A 20,222-nucleotide genomic window follows, 5' to 3' on the forward strand; every position below is an offset into this window, starting at 1 on the left:
TATTATATACAATACAGTAGGTTTGGGGACTTTTGTATGTTTTTTGCACACTTAAGTACAATATTACAATATTTACTCTTGTTAATAGAATATAGGATAGGTTATCATACTGTATTCTTCTTGGGAATTAAGAAGTTAGGAATAATTTTAAAATGTAAATTGTTTTATTTTTTTTTGCACCAATAACTGCTACCAGTTACTATATTGTAACAGGCTATCTATAAAGTTAAAGAATCTATAACATTCAAAGCTGAGGATTACCTGGAGGTTATGGGCTGCCTGTCCAATCAATGTGTCAAATTCACATTCTCACTTTTTCCCCGGCCACCTAAGATTGGACCATAGTAGTCTTGTGTGTACAGTATGTTGGGGAATATTTCATTCAATGACTTACTTTGTACAGTGCAGTATATTGTAGTAGGCAGCTATCAAATAGGGAGGTACTACTACCTGGGAAGATATTGGAGGCATAATGTATTGTCTAATGGTAGACCCTGCTGCCATATGGCATCACAAAATTTGTGACCAAGTCCCAGGTTGCTGATCTGACTTTCTGTCTCATTTACACACAATTGCAGGGTCTTAATTGTTTCTCTTACTTTGACAACACAACATACATACTGTATATTATTTCTTACTGTTGATCTTTTTATTTTTGTATTTATGGTTCTTTATTAATGTTAGTGCAGTAAAGCCTCGAATAACGACAGTAATATGTCCTCCAATATTGCGGTGTAAGGTGAATCATCGTATCGTGGATCATTAATTACCATGAAAATAGAGCAATAATAATAGATGTGTTCCTAAGTGTGACCTTTTCATATCTTTTGTGTGGCTTTTTACCCTCTTTTCCTCCCAAACCACATAATTAATGAAAAATGCAAACTACAGTGGTCCCTCAGTTAATGAACACAATTCGTTCCACAGAGTCGTTCGTTAACCGAATCCATTGTTTCAATGGGATATTGGGTAATTGGTTCCAGCTCACAGAAAAGTACATACAAAGTAAAAAAAAAATGCAGTAAAGTATACTTACTTTGAGGTGTGTATGTAGAAGGTTCCTGGTTGGTGATGATGATGGGAATTAGAAGCGGGGGTGGAGGAGAAGGGAGAAGAAAAGGAAGTGGGGATGGAGGAGAAATCACCTTTCAGGGGACCGATTCTTGATGCCGTCATTTCACCAATAAAATTAAAGTTCACTAGGTGTAATTCAAGTTTATTTGATTTAAATCAACACTGCACTGCACTATATATTATCAATATGTTAATTAAATTTCATAATGATCAATAATTTTGATGTAAAAATGCAAAAATATTCAAGATACCAACAAAATAGATGTTCACTCCACTGTCAACAAAGCCACACTGACTCCTAGTGGCTGAGTCAAGCGGCTGATGGGCGCACAAAAAACTAGTTCCCTGTGCTGCATATATTATCAATATGTTAATTAAATTTTAAAATGACTAATAATTTTAATATAAAAAATGCAAAAAATATTAAAGTGCACAACTTTCTTGATATTTACTCCACTGGAAATGAATGTAAACATAGAACTGATTACTGTATTGGTGGATTGGCTGATCAGCTGATGCGCACAACAAAACTTGCTTCTCGTAAGGCTGTCGTTAATCGAAGTTTTGTTCGTTAATCGAACTGAAAATCCTTATGGGAGCTAATTCGTTAACCAAAATTTCGTTAATTCGACCGTTCGTTAATCGAGGTGACCACTGTATACTCTGTTTGCCTTATTTTGAACATTAACGCACTGTTTTCTAGGCTGAAGGTCCTGGCTTACGAGTACCCCTAAGTCTCTTTCACAAGTCGACTTCTTTAGTTCGTGTTGTTAAGGCTGTATACATTGACAGTACAGGATATTTGTTCTTCCAATATTAAGTATGCTGCACTTGCTGGTGTTGAATTTCATTTGCCATTTTTCTGACCACTTCTGCAGTTTATTTAAATCCTCCTGAATGCCTAACCATTGCTTGCACAATGTTTCTCCAGTTGGCAATTTATAGCAATTGCCCTGGACAGCCATTCATCGCCAACTCCTCTTCTAGGCAAGACACCACATACTATCGGGATCCCTCCCTTATCTCTAACCTTCCCTCGCATCTCCCCATACCTCCTGAAAAGTTTCTCACTCCTAACCATTTCTATGTTGTTGCCTCCAATACTAAGATACAGTACTGGCTTGGTACCCTCCCCTGACAAGACCCTATCCATCCTCTCCACTACATGCCCTATCCCAGCCCCAGGAAAACACACCCTAGTCCTACGTTTCCTTTCTCTTTCACAAAAAGTCCTATCTAAGAACCTCACCTGGCTGTCCCCAACTACCACGACCTTACCACTGGGCAGGGTTTGACCAACTGCCCCTTCCTCTCCTGCCACCACACCATCCTGCCTCTTCTCTTCCTCACCAGCTTCCTCCAACACTTGGTAGGGGTTACGGCACTCCACACCCTGGTCAGCTTTCCGGAGTCTGACCCTAGTCCGCTTGGAGACAACCACTCTCCACTCCTGCTCCTCCTGACCCTCCTTTGTAGGTGTCCTGTTGAGTAGGACACCCACCTGAAGGAGTTCAGTCCTGAGGGTTTCATTCTCCCTTTCAAAACGTCCATCTCTCTCCGTAACTGCTACAGCTCACTCAACTGAGTGGCCGGGGGGTCGTCTCTCCCCACATACCGTCTCTCTTCCCCCACAACACAGCGCCCCACGGCGGCCATTTTCTATGGTCACTAAACACGAGCACACAGAGGCACGTCCTTCTCCAAGTTAGGTCAGGTCGGTATTGAAAACATAGTGATTGGTAGTTGTTTCCTCTTGGCTTTGAGGTCTCTCAATGTTTCACTCCACTAGCACTGACACTAGGCAGTCTTTTTGGGGCCATTTCACACAGAAACACTAAAGTTTTCAGCACAACGTAAGAGATGCTGCATTGCAGGCAATGGTTGAGTGCAAACAAGGGTGAGGAGAAGCTGCGGGCACATGGGGGTGACTCGTTGCACTGCAGCAGGCTCATAAACTAGCCACCATCTGCTTACACAAGAAGAAGTATGAATAGCAAGAGGTTTACTGTACTCAAATATTCTGATAGCCGCTAAATCATTACAGTGAGGGGTTAATGGTCAATAATTATATTTTTGTTCCATCAAATGAATGCTTTGTTAGGTGGTTGTAATAAATGAAATGGTGTCAGAAGGAGGCTTAGTCAAGTATATCTGTAATAATGGTTGCCCTCGTAACAGATGGCGCCAAGGGCCAAGTAGGTGTGAATTTTTAAGGTGTAGAAGCTGTTGCCAACACGAAAACCACACAATTAATTTAACGTAGCTGCATGACCCAGTGTCAAGGAATAATCCGAGAAGACCAAACAACCGCCAACTGCACTGGCTAACCATTACCCCGAATACGATCCGCAATCGATAACATCCAGGTCACAATTACTGCTGGGTAGACAGAGGCAATGCGATAGAAACTTCATAGTTTCACCCTACCCTGGGATCGAACCAGGTAAGCTCGCCATACATGCTGACCATTACACCACAGGTCGCCTGTATATCTGTAATACTGACAGCACACTCACACACAGTCCAGCCTTCATAGAGTGAGGACGTTACGCTGCCCGTGGTCTCTTGACCATGGAGACAGCTGCCAGCCTGGTTTGTCGGGCACTCCCTTTCCCCATTTCCTCCTCCCCATCTGGATTTATCAACATCCTCCCACCAACAGTACAGTGCAAAGATTGACCATGAACCCACAAGTGATATACAAAAGTGACAATTTCAACTCTAAAAGAAAAGAAACAACTGTTAGTGACAATCAGTGCTTAGCGGTTAATGTTGGCCTGATCGGACCAGACACCCTGTCCACCGTACACTCACCACCACCAACACTGGATGAGAAGCAAAGAATTCCTAACTACATCACATGAGGAACAAGAAACGTCAACACCCTGTTTGAGCTGAAGGACCTACCCGGACCACGTGGTGGATCTGCAGCTGTTGTGGTGGATCTGCAGCTGTAGTGGATGTAGCTGGTTAACACCCAGGTATGACTAACGGCCATCCAGACAGTGGGAGCCAACATGAGGTCACAAGAATGTTTACAAGTCCAGTTCAAACATTACCAGATCTATAGTTAATCTATATGTTGACTCTGTTTTATTTTTTGTAAAAGCTTTTGTCAATCAAGTGACCCACTTCCCGCTTCCACCATATGTAACTTATCACCTCTGTTCATTGTGTATTTTCAGCCTTCGGGCTGCCATGTTATCTTAATAAACCGTAATAATTATTATTATACACACATTATTATTATTATTATTATTATTATTATTATTATTATTATTATTATACACACACACACACACACACACACACACACACAGTATGACAGTATAATTATTTTAATTTTTATTGTTGTTGTTACTGTATTATTATTATTGCTATACAGGTATTCTTCTACTTTACACAAACTTTCAGAGATACAAACATCATCACTGAGGGGTTACCTGCCAAACAGGTGTTTAATGATGAGACTGGATTATTTTGAAAAAAGTTTCAGATAGAATAAAACACTTACCCAAGGAGAAGAGGAGCCAGGTTTTAAGGCTGTATTAAAGGGTATAACTGTACTAAATATCCACAATATTTTCATTTTTTTACAATATGTGTAGGTATCTATATGAGTAAAGTTGGACTTACAAACAAGCCTCAGGAACGTAACTCGTCAAGTAGAGGAGCACCTGTATTGTTGTTAACATTATTGTTATTCTCTTTTCAGAGAGAATCAATTTTTTTGGTCTACTTTCATTCAAATGACCTTTGAGATTTTTTACCGGTATCAGTGAGTTCTGCTTTAACGCTGTGTTTTGACAACGCGAATTGACTCTAACGCGATTATAACAGAGGAACGATATTTAAAACGCGAACGCTTGTTTGCTGTAACACGATTTTTGCTTACTATTTCTCCAATTTTGTGGTATTAACTGGAATATGGTAAAGAAGAATATCTCCAAGAAGTGTTCTGTGATCCATTCCGGTGATGATCGAAGAAAAGGCTATAACACTGAAGAGAAGCTCATGTTATCAACCTCAAAATCACCCTCTCCCCATACATCAATTTATATTCATGCAAAGTGTTACATTTACTGTATGATTTCATTATTAGATATGAATGTAACATTTATTTAGACTGCTACCCTTTGTGTTAGGCAACTACTAAATTTTCGATTGCTAATCTGCACCTAACCCTATTTTCTCCATAAGCCTGTTATTTCTATTGCGCCAATTTCTATAACATCGGCACACAACATGTTACCAAGTAGCAGAACTGACTGTAATTTACTTTTTAGTACACGGAAGTGCTGTAGAGTAAACAGTTGTTTTCATTGGTGTCCAGGTTTGCTATTTTAGTACCGTATGTACCATGCATCAACGTTGATTACAATTTCAGTTTGTGCACCACCCATCACCAATTGTACCACAGCTACCAGGCAGTGAGCTGTCAGTTGCACACAAATGTTGTCAAACCAGGACCAGGGCAACTCTGCACCAATATATGTATTAAAGACAGCGATGGCTCAAAAGCACAAGAAATGCACTCTGCCACGCTCGGAGAGGACACGGTATATACTGTAATAAAAGTTGTCCGCATATTTCCAGATGTTTATTTCTTAAACAGGGCTACATTTGCAATGAACCAGCTTCCCAACAGATCACCTCTATCAAACTCACAGCTGCAGTCGAGGTAGTACAAAGGTGGCCCTTTTAGACCCCAAATGCCACATTCAGTTAAGTTTATGGGTGTTTATCCAAGCCATATTTCAAAGTGAAGAAATTTGTCGAAGAGCAGCTTCAAACATAGGTTGAATGATATATGAGCAATAGGGTTGGGTGTAAATGGACTGATTAGTGTGGGCCAACAGGCCCGCTGGTATCCTCCATTCTTATGTTCTTTTTGGACATATAAACTCCCATGTTCACACCAGCTCAGCTGTCATGTACTCTCACCTGCAGACTTACTTTTTTTCGTGCATTTACAGAGGCATTTCAGTACTTGAGACACGGTAAATTTTGAAGAATGACATTGTCTGGACTTTGTTTTGATAATGCCTGATGCTAGCTAAACATGACAACATCGTGCTGTTATTGTTTTGATGATTCACTGATGAACCACTGGGATATATCATCATTTGTATTAATTAATGGGTAAAATTTAACTTTAACTACCATAAGTATTTGGATGCTTAGATTCGAGGTAGGCTATACAGTACTGTATTGGGTAAATTTTAAGTTTGGGTCATCCCTGTTCTTAGACATGCAGACTATGTTTTTTTTTCTGATGGTTTATTGTTATGAACAATTTCGACCTTACTGATGTATGTTAAGCTAACCTTATAACTCCTCATACCCTAACCTAACCTAACCTAACCTATGATCTGTATTTTCTTATGCGATCGAAAAATGTTTTGTGAAAGAAATAACATAGAGATAATTTGTCTTATAATTTGTCGTATTGTTTAAACTTTAAAGTACTTAATACCATAGTTAGAATCTTTTGGTTCTCAGATGACCAAAATCAAAATAATACCAATATTGTTTGGAAAGTTAATACAATGAAATTTGTAGTAGGGGCAGCTAATATCCATTGAATTAGTTAATGTGCGTTAGGGGCAGAAATTTTGCTCAAGTTGCACTCTTCAGGCATTGTTCCTTATACATATCTAAGACTCCATGCCAAATTTGAAGCTGATATGTCGAGGTTTAGTCTGCCGTGATTTTCTACTGAAAATTTTAAATTTACCTACAGTAATTAGCCAAACAGGCCGCTGTGGCGGTGCAATGTTCTGTTCAGTGTTTATCAACTTTTTTCATATCTCTTATTTCATTTAAGTTGTCTTGTTGCAGATGAGTATGGTGCTATGTCTATATTGGATTATCAGCCTTTTCTCATTTCATTTCTCCCATAATTGGCGTCACCAGACCGATATACTGATTAGTGATTATGCTGGAGCTGCCATTGCTACTGCCACCTTAACTGACTAAGGCATTATCACAAAGGATGACAAGAGTCAGGCTATTGGACCATAAGCTGCGGATGCTAGACAAAAAATACCGGGACATTTAAGAGGCAAGAAAATTGAGATGGCTAGTCGATAATTTGACGTCACTTATTTTGATGGTAAGAAGACCGCCACTGTGGTGATGATAAAGAATGAGAAGACTGAAATGAGTTCCGGGAGGATGATGGTGAAAGATCATTGGTACGAATATCTCACATGTGACTCCTAAGACTGGACACGGAAAGCAGAGATTGCCAAAACTATTCATTTAGGTTTCTGTGTGTGTTGGTTGTGATGGAACCAATGTAAATGTAGGATCAGAAAATGGAGTCATTCATCATCTTGAAATGTTACTTGGTCACCCGCTCCATTATTTCATATGTCAGCTTCACGGAAATGAGCTGCCTTTCCGCGCAGTTTTTTATCACTATGATGGTAAACCAAGTGGTCCTGAGCATTGGCGTGGTCCCATTGGAAAGCAGATCAAGGAGTCTTTGTCTGAGCTTCCAGTTGTCGCCTTCCAGCCAGTCAGTTTCCCTGATTTCCCTGTGTTTAATGATGAAGTGGAGAAAGATCTGTCCTGGGATCAGAAATACCTGTATAGGATTTGTAAAGGAGTTATCACAGGTGTTGTTGAAGATGACTTGGCTGCTATTGAGCCAGGTCCTCCCTGTGTGTCAAGGTGGAACACCTTATGGAGTAGAATCCTCAGGCTGTATGTAGCAACATCAAGACCCAGCCATGAGTTGAAAAGAATTGTCATTACAATAATAAAGTTCAGTGCTCCAATGTGGTTTTACATCAAGATACACCCTTACGTAACACACGGCTCAAGGAACGTATTCCAGTCCCTGCTATATATGAAACACCTGAATAGTGAGGAGGAGACGATAGTGAAGAAGGCTGTCCAGAGAAATGCATACTTCGCCCACACAGATCAACTTCTTCTTGGTATGTGTGCAGATGAGGACATGACTGTTAGAGAAAAAGCTGTCTCAATGATAAGAAAAATTAGAGAGGAGAATCAGCAAAAGGAAGAATGCACTGGCAGATCTGAAGAGGAGGAGGAAGATTCTGATGCTGCTGTTGACGAGAATTTGTTAAACTATACTGATGAGGAGGGTAAAGATGGAGATGGGAATGAGGATGTGCCTCCTGTAGTCAACATGAGAAAGGTGGTGACTCCGAAGCTAAAGTGGCAAGCAAAAAACTATCATTCCATGATTAACTGTCAAATCTACAGGTTAATGACATTCTTGAGACACCATTAGTGGTGCCCAAGTGGCCAAACAGCACTCAGGCGGTCGAGAGAGGCATAAAAGTGATGACTGAAGCTTGCACTGAAGTGACGGGATACGAATCGAGAGATGGATATATTAGGCAAAGATTATTGTCTAGGAAAATGATGCCAAGGTTCCGCACAAAAAAGAATTTCAATATGAACTTGTAATGATTTTCTATACGGTGTACCTGTAAAATAACATGTGAATTAAATCGATGTCACCCATGTAAAATTTATCATTATCCTGGAAAACATTAAATGACACCTAATTTTTGGTATACACTAAAAGTTGACAAAGTCGTTCGCGATGCGGCAGGGTAAGTATGCATGAAATGGCATGAAATTTTGCACAGGTGTTTGTTACAGCCATACAAACGATGCCTGAAAAGTGCAGCCTGCAACTCAAATAAAAGTGTTTTTTCCCTGCCCCCTAATGTGCGTAGTAATATTTATGTATTCAATATAGTATTACTGTGTTGCACAATAAAGCACAATTAATTATCTAATAATATTTATTTACATAGCTGATCAGCCGAGAAGGTTGGACAACTACTTCCAGGGTTCATAAAGGCAGATGAAAAAAATTTACCAAAAGTAGATGTCATTATGTTAGTAGAGTATTATCAAGAACTTCGCCATCCAGCTATGAAGCACGTTAAATTACATCTGTCATCTGATCATCTCGAGCCCATTCCCTGGCCATGGTCGTCCCTAGTCCTTCCACAACATTAAATATAGACATTAGTGACGAAAACTTACATTTTCCAAACATGAAATAGAGAAGAGTGATGAAAACTTCCATGTTGGAGTTATCGGTCTTTTGTATAATTTTGGCACCCAGCAAGTAAATACACATGATGATACTTGAGCAGTAATTTATTTTAATCTAAAAATAAGCTATGCCTGTATATATCAACATTGTATATGGCCACAAATCCTGTATTTCTGCTGGTAATGACACATACACCACAGCTGGCTGGGCGGCTCGCACCAACCAGTGACGTCACAACCAATCACAGAGCTTTGCGCGGTCACGTGACTTTTAGCAACTTTAACCCTTTCTTTTTTTTTTTACCTAATTTATTTTAAAATATCATTACCATAGTGAATTTAAGTGTTTTCTTTACCCATTACCTGCCATCTAACGAAAAAATTCCGACCGTCAACTTTTCCATTTTGGCTCCACCTTCCACACATTATGATTTCAACATGTCTCGGGAGACAGCCCATCTTGTTTTCTTTAATACTGTACTGTACTTACAGCAAATAGTTTTAATATTTGATTTGATTTTTTTTTCTTTCTTTCTTCTTCACAGGGACCAGCCCACCCAGGCACAGGTCACTGACCCACATCGGGGCCTGGGGGACAAAAATGTAATAACAATAATAATAATAATTAGTTCATAGTAAATAAAATTTATTATAAAAAATACAAAATTGTAAATAAAATAATAATAACAATAATAACTGATAATAATAATACTGTAATAATAATAATAATAATAATAATAATAATAATAATAATAATAATAATAAAAAAAATAAAGAACCATAAAGAAATACAAAAATGAAAAAGATCAATAGTGAGACACAATATATGTATGTTGTGTTGTCAAAGTAAGAGAAACAATTGAAAACCTGCAATTGAGTAGATGAGGCAGAAAGTCAGATCACCAACCTGGGACTTGGTCACAATTTTTGTGATGCCATATGGCAGCAGGGTCTACCATTAGACAACACATGCTTCCAATATCTTCTCAGGTGGTAGTACCTCCCTGTTTGATAGCTGTCTTTTGCTGTAGGTTCATAAACATTGCTCACAAAATATCACCAAAGTCAATGAATCAATATACAGTGTGAGGTGCTCTTCAATGGATTTTATTATAATTACAGTATACAGATTAATAGATTGTATTCTTGACTTTTTTTACCCAGAGTCACTGGGCACAAATTGTAATTTTAAACCTGGATATTTCAGTTAAGCGAATGCACTACCATTTGTTTACAGAGTCCATAGCCATACCCATTATGGTCAAGGCTTTGCTTTTTATTATTATTATTTAATTATTAATTTTTTATGATGATAAAAGTGCTATGGGCTCCTGTGTGAGTTATAGATGGGCTGGATAATCACATATGAGCAAACCTTTATTTCTTGTAAGGAAACTTTTAAGTTTGGGAATACGTACAGTGTATGTAAGAATATTTCGGGAACAGATGCTTCCCTATTTCTCCCATTAGTTTAATTCAATAAAAAATAAAACCCTATTGAACCAAATTTATTTTTATTTATTTATTTTTTCAATTTTATTGCAGATTCGTCTACAAAATGCTATTAGTCAGCCAATTTTACAAGTCCGATGTGAAGAAGTTGGTCGGATTTTGAATGAATCAACCAGCAAGGATGCAAGTTTTATCCTACGTTCAGTGGTGGAAAGCATCTTTGGTTTAGGTGGTCAAGTAGGATGGGGATTAAGAACAATAACACATTCTGCTCTCAGCAGGGAGTTTGAACAGCTGCGAGTATTCCTCAGTGCTTCTGGCCCTTTGTTGTCGCTGACATATCGTCTAGCTAATGACCCATTCCTCATGTTCGAATTTCCAGTGGCATGGCTTCCAGTAAGTATTTTTAAAAATAAATACTGTATATATATATATATATATATATATATATATATATATATATATATATATATATATATATATATATATATATATATATATATATATATATATATATATATATATATATATATATATATATATCCCATATATATATATATATATATATATATATATATATATATATATATATATATATATATATATATATATATATATATATATATATATATATATATATATATATATATATATATATATATATATATATATATATATATATATATATATATATATATATATATATTGCAATTGATCAAAATGTAATTTAAATTGATTTACATAAAAAAAATCTTAAGTTATGGCTAGAAATAAAAATTTTCCAAATTTCCAAAGTTAATTTTTTTTTCAACATACAGTACCTTTGAAGGTTTGGTAAGGCATATATCACTTTGTTGTTCATTATACTGCACTTTTTTACATCTTTCTCATCAGAATTACTGTATAATAGTCTTATTGTTAATTCTTAATTCTTGTCTCTGTAGCAAAACAAGTTACTTTACTGATACAAATTTTCCGCATCAGGTCAAATCTCGTGCTGAGATAGAAGATGGGACTCCAGGGCTTTTCTATGTCAACAAAGTTCAAAACCCAGGTCTTGGCAAAACTCCAACCAACATTTTGCTGAGTATCCTTTTTGCATATCAGATTAATCTGTTCTAATTAAAGAGAGCAATTATCGTATCACACTGCACAATCTGCTAGAAACTGTTTCATGCCACATATGAAACCCTTTTTAAGTGTCAATTAATCTATCTTTTATTTTTATTTGTTTTTCTAAATGATTCACCTTTTTACTGAGGTAATTTCCCCACAGCACTGCTTTATGTATGCCTAAGTAATATATTGGTAATATTGTAGCATTACTAATACAGTGGTTCTTCAATAAACGAAATTTCGGTTAACGAATTAGCTCCCATAAGAATTTTCAGTTCCATTAATGAACAAAACCTCGATTAACGACAACCTTACGAGAAACACGTTTTGTTGTGAGCATCAGCTGATCAGCTAGTCCGCCAATACAGTAATTGTTTCTATGTTTACATTCGTTTCCAGTGGAGTAAATATCAAGAAAGTTGTGCTCTTTAATATTTTTGCATTTTTTAAATTAAAATTATTGGTCATTCTGAAATTTAGTTAACATATTGATAATATACAGTGCAGAAATATTGAAACCTGAGGTAGGCATTAGAACCAATGCACTCTGTAAAGAATATGGCATGTCATCATCGACTGCCTCTACAATCAGCTGTTTGATATGTAAACAAAGCTGCCGGGAATACGACATACACACCTCAAAGTAAGTTAAAATATATTATTCTATCTTTTTTATTTATTATTGTACAGTATACTGTATAGTACAGTACAGTATTTAGTTTATATTTAATGTTTTGTTAATTCTATTACCGGTATACAGTACTTTGTATGTATACTTTTTCTGATAGTTGGAACCAATTACCCAATATCCCATTGAAATAATAGATTCAATTAACAAAATTTTCGGTTAACAACCGACTCTGTGGAATCAATTGTGTTCGTTAATCGAGGTACCACTGTGACTCTATATACATGGTAATTGTCTAAAAACATTTTATAATTGAAAATTATGTACTGTACTTACCAGTACTTTCAGTTGGAGTGACCACTGTCAGCCATCAATCCTGACTTTCCATATGTTTAGTAAAATGCTCCTTGAATCTGCTGTGATCGTCATTCTTAATGGAGTGGTGGCTTAGTCAGATGCACTTAGCTTGTCTGCATTCTTGAGAAGGGTTCTGTTGGTTGACACAGCCAAACCTAAGCTATAAAAAATATCACTCACACTCACTTGCGTCTACACATGTTAATACTTGCAAATTTACATCCATACTGCTGCATTCTCGTAACTGCTTGGCCACATTACCAGCAATATCACTTACAGGCCTTTTTCCAAAAACCATTGGTCAAATATAAGGTAAAAAGAGTACAGTAAGTGTCACGGAACTAAACACATGTCTGCAGGAAGAATTCAAAACCGACATGAAAATATGCCCTGATTATCAGTTGAGAAATTTATGAATGTCAGAGAAGTACACTGTACAGTTACCTTTAAGTTTTATGAATTCATTGATATAGTGATCTGTCCTAAAGATGGGCACTTGATTCATGAAGTAGATCAATTGTTTTCCTTAATTACATGTTTTAGATGCATTTGAATTTTATATATTTCATTTTGCACACTTCCTTGTGAGTGGGAGCAATCACAGATGGTCACTTTCATGGTCAACTGCTGGTGACGCCCTCTACCCCAGCTTGTTAGAAGACTACCTCAGCACATTCCTCCCATGTGACAGCTCCATACCACCTGGTCCACCAAGTCCACCTGTGACCCCCAGGGGTGTATTGTCTCCTGTCTCTCCAAGGTACTGTATACATGTCATGCCATGTTTAGCATTTGAGCTTGGTTCTGTTATGGTTAATTTTATTGCAAGAAATGCACCATTTTGGTGTTTTGTGTTGTAGCCCTTATGTATCTGTATCCTCGGTACATTGTTCACTCCATAAGAAGAATATTCTCTTAAAACCTTAGCCATTCACCTTGAAGGACCAAAAAATAGAAGGAGAGAGTGTATTTGCAAGATTTTGGCCATCTTGTATTAGGAGAAAAAATATCTGTTCCTTTAAGTTCTGCAGTGAACATATGTCACGAAGCAAACAAAAGAAATAAATTTGACTTAACAAAGGGGAAGTAAAGAGTAATTGGCCATTTCCAAAATGAAAATTTTGGAGGTACTGGTATGGCTGGTAGATGATGAGGTTGAATGGTCAGTAGGTAAAAAATTTACCAAAATCTGTAATAGTTTAGGAAGCTTGTCACTTAGAGAAAATAAAGATATTTTTAACATACTGTTTACTTTGTTGACTAGTAGCTCAAGTTGAAGATAAGAGAGAGTATGGTTATTGTGTTGATTGAAGAAAAATTATTAGTGTCAAAGATTTTTATTTCCTGTCTAAATTGGCAGACTTGATACTTCTCTTATCATTGGGAAGAGATGTGCTTATAATATGTTTTGTAGAAAATCTTCTTTTGATCCTTCTTAATATGAAGGACAGTTGACTTTCACTTCAAAAAGCTTCTTTTACTTGAAGCAGATTCACATTCATAAAAGAGGTCTTATTTTTTTTCTTCTCATTACTGTACTGACTTCAGACTTGTCCTCCTCTTAGCTAGATGACCACTGTCAGAGTTTGTATGCTCCTTCACCAATGAAGGTATATTTTGTTACCGTAATGTATGTCAGAAGACTGTTGAAAACTTGCACAGACAAAACACAACTAGAACAACAAATAACCTTTCTTCACACACCACACCACCTCTGCTGGTATTTTCTTCATACACCTACTTAGATAGGTTCTCTTTGTACCATATAAGGAGGCAGTTAGGAATATTTGGGAAAATGTGTCATGATTAGTAAAAAAAAATATAAATTATGTGTTACAAGGAACTGAATAATCAATGATAAATTTAGAAACAACAGAGGACTAGATATACAGTAAAGTCCAAAAATCCGGACTGCTTGGGGATTGGGTCTTTTCGGATTTTCCAGATTCTCAGGTAGTACTTTTAAAATTCAAATTTAACGAGGAATAAAGAAGAGATGAACAGGTACATTTTGATAGTTTATTCATTAGCAAATATAGCATGCTTCAGTTATCAAAACGAGCAGTTTTAAAGAAAAAGCTGTGAATTCTAGAATTTTATTCTTTGCCCTTTTTATATGATAAATTATGGACTTTCCAATGTCGTATGTTTCTATTAGAACAGTATTGCTCACACCTCGTTCTAGTTTCTTAATTATTTCAAGTTTGTCACTCAATTTCAACGTGTTCTTCTTTCTCTTCACACAACGAAGTTTATCTACTTTAGGAGCCATTATTATGGGCTTGTACAGTACTCTGTAAATGGAAAGAGTAGGACTCAAAATTACATACGTTGTCACAGTTTAGTTTGATTGCTTGTTTTAAAGTGGCGACCGCGTGGTCGCTTGTTGTCGCTGTGCAGCTGTGGCGCTCATGCATGCGCACATACACACAAAAGCCAGTTAAATTAAAAAAAAAAGTTTGAGTTTTCGAAAAGTCCGGATTCTCGGGTGGTCCGGATTTCTGGCATCCGGATTTTTGGACTTTTACTTTTCATTTTGTGTGTGCTTCTTGCTCCTCCTCCTTCAAGTATTGTGTCTTTTTCTTAAGTTACTGTACCCTGTTTGCAGGGATACCCACAATATTATCTTGTGTTTGTAGTTTACAATTAAAATGTGAAACAACTGCTTCATTTATACGTTGAATTAACTTGCAATTCTTTGATAGTTGTTTCCAGCCTCCTATATACAGTAATCCTTCACCAAAAATGGGGATTACATTTTAGAAGTTTCCTATTGTCATAAAGGGTGGTCTCAAATGGGAAGTCAGGTATTAGGGGAAGTGACCTCAGAGAGACATACCTGAAGACCTGTACAGTGATGTATATCTCAAGATTAAAACTAATTACAAGTTATATGCTGAACTTATTTTTTCTAGGAAAATATTGTAGAATGCACTGTGCAAGTAACAGAAAAACTACTCCCAAAAAATATATATACATATGCGTATAATAGAGCAGTTGTCTTTGATACTGCATGTCTGACCTCAACACTCCTCTTATTAACACACTGGGCTGCATGACCACACAGTCTGCTGATGTTGCCTCTCCCATGGTTTTCATGTTGTGCATGTGGGTTCTTTTGTAAAAGTTTTCAATCCAACCGTTGCAAGTACCAGCTGTACTGAGTGATTTCTCCATAAGAGAATTATGGATGCACCTAATTTTTGGTACCCGGTACTGTAGTTACTTTTCTTTATCATATCCTCAATCCATAGAAAGATAATTTCTCTCTTTTTCTTGGAAAAGAGCATGCGGTAAATAACTCACTTTTTTGTTCTTTGATGTGTTTACCACCATTGTAGTCCTAATGGTACCTTCACTTTCTAATTAGTTCTCTCAATTGACTCATTAACATAAAAATGCCTGCTAATAGATGCTACACCTTCACCATGCGCAAGTCAATCAAGCAGTTCCACTTTCTGTTTCATTGACATTGGTTTCCCTATCCTCTTTGGAGTAGCACGACCCACACCACTAGATTTATGCTATGTGGCCATATTTCAGGGTAAAAAATAAGTGAAGTCATTGTGAGTTTGTTGAGAGCAGAGTCATAGGGATGGTCATGGGGCTTTAGTCTAGAAATCTCTTGCAGTGGCCATGGAAACCCATTGATACATAGAACTGGATGCCTTGATTGCTGAAACAATGTACAATATATAAAACAGATTCTCAAAACCACAGATGGTATACCTGTAATTGGCGAGGGATTATTGTGTTACAGTTATGACACTTAGGTATTTGGTGATACTGTGTACAATTACAGATACTTGAGTATCCATGGAAGATTGCATAATATTCTCCGAGTTTAAAATGCATTTGACATATATTTGATGTAATTAGATTAAAATTTCTCCAGTACCAAATAGTATTGAATTAATATTACAGGGGTAGTGGTGCTGGCAGTCACACACTGTACTTGAGTACACTGGTGTCCCCCATTGCTGCTCGTCCATTACGTTCCCCAGCCCCTCATGGCTACCCTGGCATTGAAGGAAGTGGAGCACATGCATCATCTCCACTACATGCTACCCATAATCCTCATCCCCAACTAAATATCTGGACTAGTCAGGTATGAAAATATAATGTAGATAAGTAGTTTTATTATTAATTGTTAAAGTTTTTTCTGACATATCAGAAAAAATTAACAATTAATAATAATAGTTTTGTTCCTGGGTGACTGTGTTGTGCATCAACTCAAAGGTTATGAAAATTAATGTAAACCTACCTGATGTACTGCACTGTAGGATGGAATTTAAATAATGAGATTCATTGGTGAAATTTATCTGTTGTACTCTAGGATGGAATTTGGATTAAGTTACTGGGCCATCAGTAGCAGTACAATATATATTCATTTTCCTTTTAACTACTGCATTTGTGGTACAGTACAGTTGATACTGTAGTGACTTTGCTTGCCATCTGAGTGCTCTGGGTTTTTATCTTGCAGGGGCAGTTCAATATAGTCTTGTTTCTGCATTTTACTCATGTTATTGTGGCTCCCTGTATGTCTTGGGCAGCATATAACTGTACATATGCTTTTGCCAAGGCTCTGTTAAAGAGACTTTTACGGCAGATTTTTCTTGTCAGGTATTTTAGGACTTAAAATTCTTTCACTTGAAATTACCCTGGAGGTTGTTGTATATTATTAGGGGTAGTCAAAAAGTTTTGAAACCTGAGTATTTATTAAAAAAACGGATCCACAACTCATATTTTATATTTTACTGTAGTCTCCCCCAATTTTAATACACTTATTCCATTTAGCCTTCAAATGCCATATACCAGTCTTATAGAAGTCTTCTGAATGCTTAATAGTCCACACCTCAGTAACTACCTTCAGCTATCATCCTGAAAGTGGTGCCCTCAGAAGTGGGATTTAATTTATTTAAACAGACTACAGTCACTTAGGGCCAGATCTAGGCTGTAAGGAGAGTCGTTGACTTGGTCATAACTGCGGAGTGAATAGACTTCTGTGGCACAGGATTTATGGATCGCCACATTGTTGTGGAGCAATAGCACATCAAAAGTCAACATCCTCCCATTTTTCTCTGTTGACATCATGCAATTTTCAATTTAGGTCAGCGTAATAGTCACTTGTAATTACTGTTTTATGAGGCAAGTAATCAATCATCAGAAGCCCCTTCGCATCTTTAGAAAATTGCATTCTAGGAAATCGAGGCCCTAATCTTAATGACAGGAGGTTGGGTTGTTAACTCCTTGGGAGATGAAGAATTTGGGTGCTTCCATTGTATGGATTCCATCTTTGACTCAGGGTCCCAGTGATGAATCCAGGTCTCATTTCCATTCACCAAATGGGAAAGTTGATGGTGACAACTCTTCCATGCCAAGTGCCAAAAATACCAACTTCATTGCTCATTTCCTTGACTATGATGCACACTGCTGTGGTCTGCTCTTAACCCAAGTTACAGATCTGAATTTCTGAAAAAGAACAAAAATTAATTTTGAGTGTATCTGAAGTCATAGGCCCAAGATAAAACAGAAGAGCTTTCTAATTTTGGAGTGTTCTGTGTGTGTGTGTGTGTGTGTGTGTGTGTGTGTGTGTAATAAAAATAATAATAATAAGTAATTATATGAACAGTTTGTCGAAAGAGCCGGAAGGCTGAAAATATACAGTTACATAATTGGGGAATGGGTCTCTTGTGTTTGTGTGGGGGGGGGGGTTAATACAGGATAGTATAAATTTAACGTTGTCACTACTCATTTATAAGCGTAGAAAGCTTTTATTTTAGTCTTTTCAGTGGAAATTGGTTTTAGGTAACAAAAATGTTATGAAAATCTGTGCCCCTGAAAGTTTACTGGATCACTTTAAATATATTTTATAATATTTAACCATATACATGTGAAGATAGTAATATTTTTTGAACATTAATATCAAGAATGGAGTCTAAAAGAGTTATGAATTGGTTCAGGTACTACTACAAGTGGTGATGGAGATGTGGGTGAACCAGTGTCTTACCCCACCAACACGGTCACCAGGACGTATTCTTTCCTCCACTCAGTCTTCACCACACAGTGGTCAGGTGAGCTGTCAGCTCAGTACACATTTGCACTATATGGTTTTGAAGCATTTAATATCCCATTCCTATACCAGGTAAAAGTTTCCCTAAATTGGATATTTTCCCATTACTCATGTGATTTTCTGGATTCTATTTATGCAGCTGTCAGAGTATTAACCAAAAGCTTAGGGAATTCAAGAAAAATGCTGAAATATCAATTAAGAAGATAATGAAACATAGTGCTGTACAGTATTGTTAACCTCATACACTGGATTTTCTTTTACACATTTATATTTTACTTCCTTGATACATTGACAGTTGAGTGGAAGATACAGCACAGTCAAAGTTTTTACCCATTATATTAGATGTTGTGGTGGTCTATTATAGTTTAAATGTTTAAAGAACATCATATATGTCAACACCAATCAGTGGTACAGTTGCGGAAATGTGTTTCTACACCCCCCTGTGGTAACTCATGTCTTGAAACGGCAACATTGCAGTTGTAGCATCACTATTTATGAATGAATGTGTGTTGGTCATGTAATGATAGACGTTATTGGTGGATAGGTTTGCTGTAGGTCATGTAGGTTGGCCGTTTGGAGACATGGGTTACCACAGGGGTGTAGGAACACATTTCTACAACTGTACACTACCAGTTTATGCATTATTTCTAACTTTTCCTTCAATTTCTCCAACTTTTTCTCCTCTCTTTTTCTCCAAAAAATTAGGCTAGCACATTAAATGTAACCATATTTGATGTACAGTGGTCCCTCGGTTAACGAACGCCTCGGTTAACGAAATTTCAGTTAACGAATTACCTTCCATAAGAATCTTCAATTCGGTTAACGAACAAAAATTCGATTAACGAAATCCTTACGAACATCATGTTTTGTTGTGAGCATCAGCTGATGGGCTAGTCTGCCAATTCAGTAATCTGTTCTATGTTTACATTCGTTTCCAGTGGAGTAAATATCAAGAAAATTGTGTGCTTTAATATTTGTGCAAAATGAATACTAAAATTTTAGTCTAGTGCAAACTATGGCATGTTTACATTCAAATTAATCACTATCTTATAAGAATTCCAGTAATGTAAATTATATTCTCCCCGGTCACTTCTATGAAATTTTATAAGCAAAAAACAAAAACTCAATCTAAAGGACATAAATAAAAATATAAATTCTTCACTAGACCTTTGGCGCTAACTGTCAAACATGTCACTGTCACCCCTCCCTCCCTCCCTCCCTCCCTACCAGCAAGGGTTTGGTGGTTACAGTGAGCTTTAAGTTTTTATCTTATATAATATCACAGACTAAAGTTAGGAGAATATAATTTTCATTGCTGGAATCCTTATTGGGCAATTGAATAATTTGGATATCGCGATCATATATTTTACACAAGAGATAAAGTTAATCACCTGTATCACATTACAGTAGTGATTTAAGAGTAAGAGTGTACTGTATATGTACGTATATATATAATGATTTAAGGGCGATTTA

At 36.8% G+C, this 20,222-nt stretch overlaps 1 protein-coding gene across 2 annotated transcripts in view; it reads left to right on the plus strand.

Annotated features, from left to right (window-relative positions):
• The window catches only part of LOC121872688 (sphingomyelin phosphodiesterase 4-like), a 62,494-nt gene that overhangs the window by 3,654 nt on the left and 38,618 nt on the right, over window positions 1–20,222 (plus strand). For both annotated transcript variants that reach the window (XM_042375676.1, XM_042375677.1), the window contains exons 2-6: window positions 10,669–10,971; window positions 11,560–11,662; window positions 13,220–13,436; window positions 16,601–16,784; window positions 18,640–18,750. In XM_042375676.1, coding sequence (XP_042231610.1) covers window positions 10,669–10,971; window positions 11,560–11,662; window positions 13,220–13,436; window positions 16,601–16,784; window positions 18,640–18,750 — 918 coding nt within the window. The remainder of the gene's footprint in view (window positions 1–10,668; window positions 10,972–11,559; window positions 11,663–13,219; window positions 13,437–16,600; window positions 16,785–18,639; window positions 18,751–20,222) is intronic.

The sequence above is a fragment of the Homarus americanus genome, unplaced genomic scaffold (genome assembly GCF_018991925.1).
Source record: "Homarus americanus isolate GMGI-L3 unplaced genomic scaffold, GMGI_Hamer_2.0 scaffold39155, whole genome shotgun sequence".
Lineage (NCBI taxonomy): Eukaryota > Metazoa > Arthropoda > Malacostraca > Decapoda > Nephropidae > Homarus > Homarus americanus.